The 12,028-nt window shown below is 39.1% G+C and overlaps 1 protein-coding gene across 1 annotated transcript in view; it reads right to left on the minus strand.

Moving 5' to 3' along the window:
• Nucleotides 1-6,320, minus strand: part of fermt2 (FERM domain containing kindlin 2) — a 51,822-nt gene extending 45,502 nt beyond the window's left edge. Inside the window, exons 1-2 of the mRNA XM_047345413.1 lie at nucleotides 6,129-6,320; nucleotides 3,988-4,145 (exon numbers count right to left, since the gene is read on the minus strand). Of these exons, the coding sequence (XP_047201369.1) occupies nucleotides 3,988-4,144 (157 nt within the window). The 5' untranslated portion in view covers nucleotide 4,145; nucleotides 6,129-6,320. The remainder of the gene's footprint in view (nucleotides 1-3,987; nucleotides 4,146-6,128) is intronic.
• Between the last annotated feature and the right edge of the window lie 5,708 nt (nucleotides 6,321-12,028).

The following is a 12,028-nucleotide window of genomic DNA, read 5'->3' on the forward strand; positions in this document are numbered from 1 at the left end:
CAAATTAGCCATGGCCTATATGAAAATATATTTGCTCCCTAAACCTAATTATTTGTTTTGCCACCATTGGCAGCAATAATTACCATCAGGAGTTTGTCCTCTTCTTTGCAAAAATATTTTCCAAAAGCACTGGCTTGTCTGACTTTAATTTGTTCAATGTATCTGAAGTACACACTACCAGCCAGCCTATTATAGCTAAAAAACATGCAACTCGAAAACCGTCACTTTAAACTGAATAAATCTCATGCAGCTTGCCGGCTGTACAATGTCAGAAGAAACAGACTGTTGCACTTTCAGAAAACATGGACAAAATGAAAGGAAGCCCTAGTGATGGAAAGCAATGAAGGCATGAAAACATTACATGAGTAAAGGACCGGGAGCTGCCTTTAAAAGACAGCTCTCCTGCAGGTTTGCAGGGGAAAGTGGAAGCAGGGTCCGTTATTGTGATCAATAGCTAAGTGGCTTCCTGGCATTTGTCTATTTAATCCATTATCAAAGCCCATCTGAGCCTGTAGCTCACAAGAAGGGTCGAATGATAGGAGGATGCATATCAAGGAGACACGCCCACCGACCCACTCGACCAGACTCACGTGTGGTAGCACATGCATGTGTAGTAATAAAATCTCAACATCAGAAAAATACACCACACTGAACGTAAATAACACGTATCTGTACCCAATATAACCTCATATTCTCTAAATGTCAAGCAAAGAAAAGAACTAAACCAGAGATCTTAACAGAGTGAAACAGGACAAATTAATCATTACACCTTGGATGGGCTTTCATGGTACACTGCTCGTCAACAATAACAGGATTCTAATGCATCCTATATGTGTCTGTACAATAGCAAGATTACAAGTCCAGCTAACACACCAATGAGTGTTCAGAAAAAAATGTGCCCTGAATAACATGACCAAGACCCGAGAGGTACAGAATCTGGTTAATAGCAACAGGAAACAACATGAGGAGTTTCATTTTGAATAGACCCCCTGGTGTTCCTCCAACTACGTGGCTGATGACCGGAAAAATCAGGTCTGACCAGGCAGGCAACATTAGATCATACAAAGAGAAGTGTGGAAGTATGACAGCACCTATAGTTAACATTTTGCATTAAGGTAAGTGTTTATGGAAAAATATTCCTAAATGGAAAGGTTGCATCTTAAATAAACAACATAATAATACAAAAATAAGAGTTTGAGAGAGATTGAAGGTCATGGAAGCAGTTTGTGTGAAGCTGACATCAGCGCTGTACATCAACATCACTAACTAGTCAGATAATCAGAATCTGTGGTCCTGAGTAGGACAGAGTATAATACTACACCCTCATGCTGTCGTATCTTACAGTTTATTATCTGGTGACTGAAACCGGATGATTTCCAGCTTGGCTGGCACCAGTGACCATTATATACAATAAAGTCAAATTAAATACGACACTGGATCGTTTTTGGAAACATGCATCAAAAGAATTCAAAAAAACACTTAACCCTAGTGTAACACTATTTCTCCTAGTAACTAAGCACGTGGATATGAAAGGAGAAAAAAATGGAAGCAGAAAATGTAAAAATAAGAACGCAAATAAATCAATTCTAAAATAAATTTAAATACATATACCTACTACTTGTAGGTGCTGCAAGATCCATATACAATTATCAGCACTGTTTAACCATGTGTTAAATCCATATTGTAGCTGGGTTAATGATTACAATTCATAAAAACCTAGCAGAAATGTTCCCACTCTCAACTATCAGTTGCACAAATATGCTCCAACACTTAGAAATTTAACAAACGCGCATTATTTTGCAACTCAATAGGAGAGGTCTCTTAAATTCAAGCACACTTCAGAGAGCTGCTAAGAATTGCACAAAGAGCAACAATGTTGGTGAAATCTGAATAATTATCCATGCTAACTTGAGCTAGAAACACAGCAACTGAAATGAATGAGTGGACTAAGCAGAAATGCACAGACATATTCGGCTATATTACCATTTAAAGTCAAAGTGTAACAATGCCATTCAAATAAATCGTGTATTTGTAACTGTGACAATGCAAAGACTAGGGAGGCTGTCCTATAAAGAAACGTTTCAAGTACATCAAAGCAACAATCATGGGTAAGGGCAGGTCTTGGGTGCAGTTTCTGTCATCCCACACACGGGACCAACAATGCACTTCACTGAACATACAGGCATCCCAACACAGACAACCACAGAGAACAAAGACCTCAATTATGTGGAGTTCCAACAAGAGAGCTAAAAACGGGACCCAAACGCAGGGAGTAAAACCCTCGGAGCGCTGCAGGAATTCTGAGCATCTGAGCACCATCAACACACAACAAGCTGTCACTCCTAAATCGCACTGCCACCACTGCTGACCTTTTCGCTAGGCTGCATGAAACGAGGCAGTGTTCAACTGGCTGAAACAGAGGGCTCTTATGCTCACTGGCACCAAACTTCTCCAGAACATATCGGTTCTTACAGAACACAGCACACTAAAGAGTAGGGAGGGTAGCTGTGCAGGGTTTCCTAATGCATCTAGCTGCTTATGCATATATGCTGCAAGGAAAAGCAAGTTTACTCATATAGCTGCATTTATGCACATGGCCAATCAAACTACTTTGCAAGAAAACAATGAACTGTGGTAAAAACAGTTAAGTTAAAAACAAGAAACAAATCAAAAGAAGTAATTTTTAAAGCAGTCAGTCAGTCATTTTCTATACCGCTTCTTCTATAGTGGGTCGCGGGGGAAATTGGTGCCTATCTCCAGCAGTCTATGGGCGGGAGGCGGGGTACACCCTGGACAGGTCGCCAGACCATCACAGGGCAACACACAAACACACTTATTCACACCTAAGGGCAACCTAGAGAGACCAGTAAACCTAATAGTCATGTTTTTGGACTATGGGAAGAAGCCAGAGTACCCGGAGAGAACCCATGCATGCACAGGGAAAACATGAAAACCCCATGCAAAAAGACCCCTGGCCAGGAGTCGACCCCGGGATCTTCTTGCTGCAAGGCAACAGTGCTACCAACTGCACCACCGTGCAGGCCTAAGTTTTAAGCATCACATAAGAAAAAAAGTGATATATGGTCGCAAGTACACGAGTGACAGCGTAGCATACTTACCCTGATGGTGAACGCGTAAATGCTCATGCAAGTTGGTCGTGTTTGAGGCCATTGTTGGCACTATACGTCTGCACAAGCAGCAAGCCGCTTTAGTTACATCCTGTGGTTTACCTTTTTTTTTATCCGGTTTAAAGCCAAAATAATCCCAAATAGGTGACTTGGTATTTTTTTTTTGACAACTAGTTCCTTCATTTTTGGACATTTGTGTTCTAAATTGACAAATCAGTCCGTGACAGTTTCCATTGCTCCGTCCACAAAAAAGTCCGAACATCACCTGTGCAAATATATCGCCCATCGTCATTTGTTGGAATGACGAATATTGGCTGGGAAAATGTTCCATATTGCCCCCATTTATCCAAAAAGAAGGAAATGTGTTGCCAAGTACAAAATGTAATATGAACCTTTTTACTAGTAACAAAAACATACAATAGACTTCTTAAATTTTCCTCTCTAGACCCTAACAAAAAGGAATTCTTTGGAGCTCCCAGCCTTCAGAATGATGCAAAACCTCAGCTGTTGACTCCTGATTTCAGAAACATTTTGTACTTTTGCAAGCTTAGTGGAATTCAGTTTCTCAGAGTGGTGCCTACTTTGAAAGAATGCGGTATTTACTGCCCAGCCAATGTGAACAGATAACACAAGCCAGTTTCAGAAACACGTACAACTCTCTCACGCAGCAGGGCAGAAGAAGGAATGGGTTTTCCATTGCTACTCTATTGCAAATGGAATAAAACTGTTATTTGGAGACCCTAATGGAATGCATTCATATGCCTTAATGTCAAAATCAGTCAGGTAATCCTCCACACATCATATATGAGAGGCTTTACATATTTGTTCTCTGCAAAGACAAAACAAAATGGACACATACCTAGTTTCTCCACAAGTTTGAGCATAACTCCACCGATGTGGATTTCCCCAGTGACCCTTAGAGACACGTCCCTGTGGAGGTCAGTGACATGCATCTTCAGCTCCCACGTCCCGTCGGCATAGCAGCCATCGGGCATCCGGATCCCGTCCAGAGCCATCCTGCAAGAGCAAGAGAAAAACCAAAGATAGGTGGTGAAACAACACAAGCAAACCATGTCCAAAAAACATTTAAAGCCCTGAAAAAAAAATCTAATCCCTGTTTCATATTTCAAAGAAACCCCCTTGATACATGTTCTTTACATTTAGATTAGTATCTACCATTTGCTTCTAATCTTTCATCAAGGATTTATGCAACTTCAACTGTACCAGTAATCTTTGCTACTATTTCATACTTTTCATGTCTGTTGCTCTGGAAATCATTTGCAGCATATAGGAAAGATAAACCTGTGGCTACAATGTAGCCTACCACTGTCAGTGTGTCAATGAGTGAATGAATGGGTGGATGACTGAATATAGTGTGAAGTGCCTTGGGGTATGTGTGTATTTTTTTTTATCTTACCATTCTACTCACTACATGGGGGCAAGATAAACTAGATCTTTGTCCAGCCTTGTTTGTCATAGGTCCATTTATTTCAACTTTTTAAATTGTTCTAACTTTAATATTAGGCACATTTAGGAAAGGAGCCATTTTTTAGCAATATCCTGACTTATGAAGTTCAACATATATCTGACTTACTGGAATTACATGTTTTGTTATCTTTCCCATTTTGTGTCATGTCATATTGGTATTCAACAAAAAAGTCATAGTATAATAATTAGCCAGAAATGGACACTTTAAACAGTTGTAAAATATACAGCTCAGTCCTACATGACGATTTATTCTAAATTATTTATACCCCTGGCATATTTAGATTAAATTTATTTTCATTCAATCAAAAAATATGTGTCTGATAAGACAGGCATCTCTCGAAACAAGAATAAATAAAATATCAAAGAAAAATATTGGTTCTATTCACATCTTATTTAAAATGTGTCATGCCAAAAACTATGTATGCCCCTCTCAATAAGCAATGGGAAAATCTTTATTAGCATTACAGCTTCCAATAAATGCTGATTAGCTTTTTGAATGTATTAAATGGTATTCTGAGTACATATCCTGGTGATGAGCTCAAAGCTCCACGGACCTGAGTCCAGAATCAGATGGAGTCACAAACAACTGTGCTGCTGGGGATCTTATTTTTTCCCACCACTGAATAATTAATCTCAAATGTTAGACTTCATATTTCTAAATTCCCCCTGTGAAAGGTTAGGTCATTTAAAAAACGGTTCACATATATCATCTTATCTTTACCTTTGTCACACAAACAATTATGGAAAAGGATGTAACCTATTTAAAAAACAGAAAGCCTTATATTACTGATCAAACGCTGATAATGAGCTCTGATTCGTGTTTTGCCAGTGAACATTTATCCCTTCCTAAACCACCACTTTCAGTGAAAAACATGGGAACCACAACACCATGCAGCCCATTTCTACCAACCCTGCTGCAGTCATGGTATTTCCAGTTTTCAACATCTCTCAAAGCATTAAGTTAGTAAATCATGAAAGACCAGATCTGTATGGTGCCTCTTCACAAAAACGGACCCTGTTGAACAAGGCGGCCGCATAAAAGTTACCACCGTCTCTGTATCTGTCACTATTATCCGAGGATCTCTGTTGGAGTGGCCTGGCTGTTCAAAGCAGCCGCGCAGTCAATAAAAACACGGCAGAACAAAGGCTATCTGCCCGCGAACGCAACTTCAACCAGAGACCTTTGGCAGCTGTTATCTCCGTTAATGTGCCGCTTCACCTGTTCAAACTAACGGTAAATGCTGGATAGCAAATAGGGGTTAATTATGTAAGAGAGAGACTCCCCCAGCTGCCGCATGCAACATATGCCCACTATGTCAGTCCCTGAAGAACTAAGTTCAAATAAAAGTGCGGAACAAAAACAAAATAAACCCCCAAAATCTCACATGGAAATAAAAAAGTAGAGTGTTGTTAAAAAGTTAGCAAAGTCGACCTTTAATAAAAAGAGGTTTTCTTATTTCCGAGCGGCAAACGAGGAGAGCTTTGAGGACGAGCATTTCAATTTGCACTCACCTTCACAAAGACGGAAAAAAGCCACCAAAAGAGTCGACTACACGGCACAGAACAAGTCCCACTTCTTTAAATCATGTAGATATTCTTGACTAGGTGCTAAAAACCGAAAAAAAATCCACGAAGAACTCGCTGAAGAAGTGAAGTATCCCAAACAGTTTTCCACACAGCACTGCTACGGATTAATGGAGTCCAGCCCTCCCTTTATCTCCTCCCTCCCTCTTTTCCAGCAGGGATAACGTCACCGCTCCAATCCGACTTTTCCTTTCTGACTGGAAGAGTCTGCTGCTGGACCCCATCCCATCACAAACTTTACACTTAAAGCTTTCAAACCATTATTAAGAGCGAGCTGAGCTTCTTCTCGCATTTTATGTTTTTCTGCTTAATCTACAGGGGTGCATCTAGAAGGTTTTTTGTATGGGGTGGCCAGATGGGGGCCCATAAATAATGTAGGGGTGGCACACTAAGATAAAAGAGCTGGAACTGTTTGATCTAAAAAATGTTCTATGGTAAAAGTTGAAATGTAGGTCCCATAAATTTAGGTTGGGAGAAACAATAAATAATTTCATATGTTAGAGCACACTTTTTAGCCTCCATGAAATTTAGTGAGTGTGATTTTGAAATACAGCAGCTATTCTATTTATTGACAAGGCTGCACAAAAATGTTTGCCTTCAAAACTGCCTTAATACCTCTGGCACAGATACAACAAGGTGTCAGAAACCTTCCACAGGTCCATATTGTCATTTGCAGAATATTGTTTCAAATAAAGTTAATACGTAAATTCTGAAAAAATATTTTTTTTATTAACTTGCCCTTACAGCTGTGTCAAATAGAATTTAAATAAAGTGTATTTTAGTATATAGCTATTTGAAAATGATAAATTAAAAAGGGTTGCGTCGGACCAGAAGTTTGACATCCTGTCCGGCTGTCGCTAACAGGAAGTTAATTCCAACTTGACAAGTGTGTTTATTTTATGTTTTTGAGTGAACGGCAGTAAAAGTAACATCTGATTATGTTACTCATCAGAATAATTAAGAACAAAAGATGATCTCATTGCCCTTATTGTTGTGCATTTCACTAAGACACAGACAGACAGACAGACAGACAGACAGACAGACAGACAGACAGACAGGATTTCAGAAACAATATTGGAATTTATTGCTGATACCCAAACACATGTATCAGCTAAATAAAAGAAGATTAAATATATGATTCATTTTTACCTTGACCCTAAACCTTTGGAAATATTTACTTTTCTATTTTAACTATATGTTGCAGAAATTATCTTCTTATACAAAACAATAAAAGATGTCAAATAAAATGGACATCGGAACTAGCTAAATATGCCTATGTATTTTTTAGGAATTTGTAAATTTGAGAATTTTATTAAAATATTAACTACTAAACAGGAATTACTCTTAGAGTGGACAACAATAAAACAAACAAGACTTACTTTTATGTATAGTAAACCAAAGTCATTAAATCAGTTTGAGTTTATTGTAGTAAAACTGATTTGTTACAAAAAAAAAACTGAATTAAGCTCACTGATTTGTAATGTAATGAAATGTAAACCTATAGGTAAAGAAAAACATCTTTAAACAAACTTAATTGAACTAAAAACCTCTGGAATATTCAGCAGCTTGCAGTGTTAATGTAGAGAGGAAAGATTTCAAGCTGCCCTTAAATGGCAACATTGCAGCTGAGGCTCGCATCAGCAGCCAGGGACCGGTAGTTTTCTAGATTTAAATAACCACACAGAATTACAGATGAATTTATTCTTAAACTCTTTTGTATTTTAAATGAATCATTGTATTTCTCTAAAACGTAACAACATTTGTAAGTCTCTTTCAGCTAAGGAAGTCATTGGATAAAATAACATCTAAGTTGATTCCCTGACACCTTCATTTAATGTATTGTCCTGTGTTAAATATTGCAGTTTTATCTCTGTAATAAATCTGACAAACTAGATTGTATTTTTTGTCATTTTAAATTATACCCCAATACAAAAGTAGCGCAGACATGAGCAGTGAAAAGAATATGACATGTCTTTTTAAGAGTAAATAAAAATCTGAAAAGTGTGGCATGCATTTATATTTAGCCCCATAGTCAGTTTAATGTAGAAGCACATAGTTGCAATCACAGCTGCAAGTGTTTTGGGGTAGTCTCCACCAGCTTTGTACATCTAGAGTCAAAGAGAGTGAAATCTCTGCAAAATACCTTTAACTCAGTTGGTTTGGATGGAGAGTGTCTGTGAACACCAATTGTTAAGACTTGTCACAAATTCTAAATTAGATTAAGATCCAGACTTGGACTGTACTGATCCAAACCATTCTAATGTAGCTCTGGCAGCATGCGTAGGGTCGTTGTCCTGCTGGTAAATAAATATCCACCCTGGTCTTAAGTCTTTTGCACCCTCTAACTCAATTCAGTTTCCTGCCAAAGAAGAAGCCTACCCACAGCATGATACTGACACCACCGTATTTCTCGGTTAAGATGGTGCGTTGTACTTCATGCATAGCTAAAAAGTTCCATTTTGGTCTCATCTGACCAAAACACATTTTTCCACACATTTGGTTAATACTCTACATGGTTTGTTGGAATAGTAAAATGGGACTTATTATGGCTTTCTTTCTGCCACTTTTTAATTAAAGGTCATATTTTGACATTTTAAAAACCATATATCTCTTTCTTTCCCATCCTTCCATTTTTTCTCACAGGTGTGCTCTATTTCCCAATAAAATACATTGATGTTTGTGGTTTAAATTTTAAATAACTTTAAATGTTTTGCTTCTAAATTCAGACAAGACAGAAGTTGTCGTCTTTGGACTTGAGTCTTTAAAAAAGAAACTGCTTAGTCAATCACTTATCCTGGATGGCATTAAATTGACCTCCGGTAATAAAGTAAAAAACCTTGGTGTTACTTTTAACCAGGACATGTCATTTAAATCCTATATTAAACAGGTTTCTAGGATTTCCTTCTTTCATCTCTGGAACATTGCCAAAATTAGAAATATCCTATCCAGGAGTGACGCTGAACAACTAGTCCATGCATTTGTTACTTCAAGGCTGGACTATTGTAATTCGTTACTATCAGGATGTCCACAAAATGCAGTTAAAAGCCATCAGTTGATTCAAAATGCTGCAGCAAGAGTTCTGATGTAAATTAAAAAGAGAGATCATATTTCCCCTATTTTAGCTTCCCTTCATTGGCTCCCTGTTAAATCCAGAATAGAATTTAAAATTATCCTCCTCACATATAAAGCCCTTAATGATCTAGTTCCATCATACATCAGAGATCTGATTGTTCCATATGTTCCTAACAGAGCACTTCGTTCTCAGACTGCAGGTTTACTGGTGGTTCCTAGAGTCTCTAGAAGTAGAATGGGAGGCAGATCCTTTAGTTATCAGACTCCTCTCCTGTGGAACCAGCTCCGAGTTTTAGTCCGTGAGGCAGACACCCTGTCTACTTTTAAGGCTAGGTTTAAAACTTTCCTTTTTGATAAAGTTTATAGTTAGAGTGGCTTAGTTTACCAGGGAGGGAGCCTTCCTCCCTCCCTGTTGGATGGAGTAAGGGGGAGTCAGGTTTAGTCTAAACCGGCTCAGTTATGGTTGAGGTGCAAACACACCCTCCATTTCTGGTACCTGTATGACCCTTTCTCTTTTCCAATGGTTATAATCAGTCTGACAGAGGGAGGTATCCCAATCCTTGTAGTTTTTAGTATAACAATGACCATCAGTGGGACCCTTTGTGGGGTTCCTTGAGACGACATTGTTGTAAATAAGCGCCGTTTAACTAAATAATCTGAACTGAAACTATCTGTGTAGTTATGCTGCTATAGGTTTAGGCTGCTGGAGGACTTAACGACCACTTTCACCCTCTTCGCTACATTCTCACACTACTCTCCAATTTTGCATTATTTGCTGTTATTTCAGCTTTTAACCTTGTTCTCTCTTTTCTCTTCCTAGAAGCTACACCTAACCTGACTCTGTGTCTACCTGTGACACCTTTCTGGAGAGGGGAATCGTCCGAGCTTCTGCTGGCAACAACTTAATGCTCACCCTCTACAGATGATCCACATGGCCCTGTCTTTCAGTGTTTAACCCTTTCTCTCTCCTAGACATGGCGATTGACTGAGCTTTTACTGTGACTAACTCTATGTGCTCTCTTTCAGACTCTAACCTAGAAAACTGGCTCAGACTTTATCTGTTCTTTCTTTCTAGATGAAACGACTAAAGGAGCTACATCCATTAACATTTACTTTTCGTTCCCATAGAAAGTACTCCTGGATCAGTGCTTCTTTGTTCTTTGTGCGTCTCTGCTCTGTTCTCTCAAACCCCTGGTCGTGGCAGATGGCCGCTCACACTGAGCCTGGTTCTGCTGGAGGTTTCTTCCTGTTAAAAGGGAGTTTTTCCTCTCCACTGTCGCTACATGCATGCTCAGTATGAGGGATTGCTGCAAAGTCAACGCCAGTGACTGTCCACTGTCTCTACATGCTCATCTAGGAGGAGTGAATGCTGCAAGTCACTGACTGGATGTAATCTACTGGGTTTCCTTAGATAGAAAACCTTTTTGTCCAATTTGAATAAATAACTGAATCTGACTGCACTGTTCAATGATTAGGATTAATTGGAATGTATGAACCTGACTTTTTTGAAGTGCCTTGAGACAACATGTGTTGTGAATTGGTGCTATATAAATAAACTGAATTGAATTGAATGTTTGTGGTTGTAATGTGACACAATGTAAAAATGTTAAGGGGGCATGAATAATTTTGCAACGCACTATAATTTGTTCTTAGTATACATTTGATTGAAAAGGTACTTTCAAATAACAATCACAGTTAAAGGGACTGGATCACAAGAAACGTGATAGTACACTCTTCAAGCCACTGCTCCTGGTTTCACTGCTGTAGATGAAAGATAACAATTTACGCAGCAATGAGCGACTACACAAATCACACGTGGGGGTTATGGAAAGTAGAGAAAAAGTCATGCATCTCCCTGAAGCAGCAGCACAATACACACTCATCGCATGCTGTCCAAGTGATCAGCAATAACATCCCATGAATCATCTGGGTTTCTGGCCCAGTCTCCTGGTGAACTCACTCTCCTCCAGTCCCCCAACAAAGGAATCTGGGCCTTCAGACCCCAGGTCTGCATCAAAGTGATGTATAACCCCTCTCCCTGCTGCAACGAACCCCACTGTCAGGATCTGGCAGCACAACTCATTGCCTTTTATAGGCTGTGTTTTAATTGCAGGGTAAACAGTTGAGTTCGATGCAAAGCAGAAGAGTCAGATAAGGAGTTGGCTCAGCTGCTGCTGATGTGGACGGAGGAGTTGGAGGAAATATGAGTTTGATCATTCACATTGTAGATGAATGAATAAATGGCCAGTCTACATGCCCAAACATCACGGATCAATAATAAAACAGGTAGGAGAATTAACATGTTAAAAGGGCTCATTAAGCAGACACAGGATGAGACAGCGTACATAAGAACAGATGGTCAACGTGGTGATCTTTTGTTCCAGTAGTAGCCTGACCTCTGCTGGTCACAAAGAGAAAAACATGTCATCATTTATGCATGAGTCAACTTTATTAAACTAAACCCATCTGTAAACTTGGATTGTACAGATGTTCCATGTTGCATAAAAAAGAGAACAAAACACCCCATGAGGGTGAAAGGCCACCAGTGGTAATGGATAACAATGTCTCTTATTCATCAACTAAAAGTTAAAGCCTGTTACTGCAGGGGGTCCGTGGAAAGAATCTGATCTGTGTTGCTGATGAACAGACCAATTGTTCAGTGAATTCAGTCTGAAAATGCGTGAGGAGGCCATCTCCATGATCTTACACAGCAGAGGGACCAATTCAACATTTTCGCCATTCAATATCGTACAAAT

This window comes from Girardinichthys multiradiatus, chromosome 19 (assembly GCF_021462225.1).
Source record: "Girardinichthys multiradiatus isolate DD_20200921_A chromosome 19, DD_fGirMul_XY1, whole genome shotgun sequence".
NCBI classification, from domain to species: Eukaryota; Metazoa; Chordata; class Actinopteri; order Cyprinodontiformes; family Goodeidae; genus Girardinichthys; species Girardinichthys multiradiatus.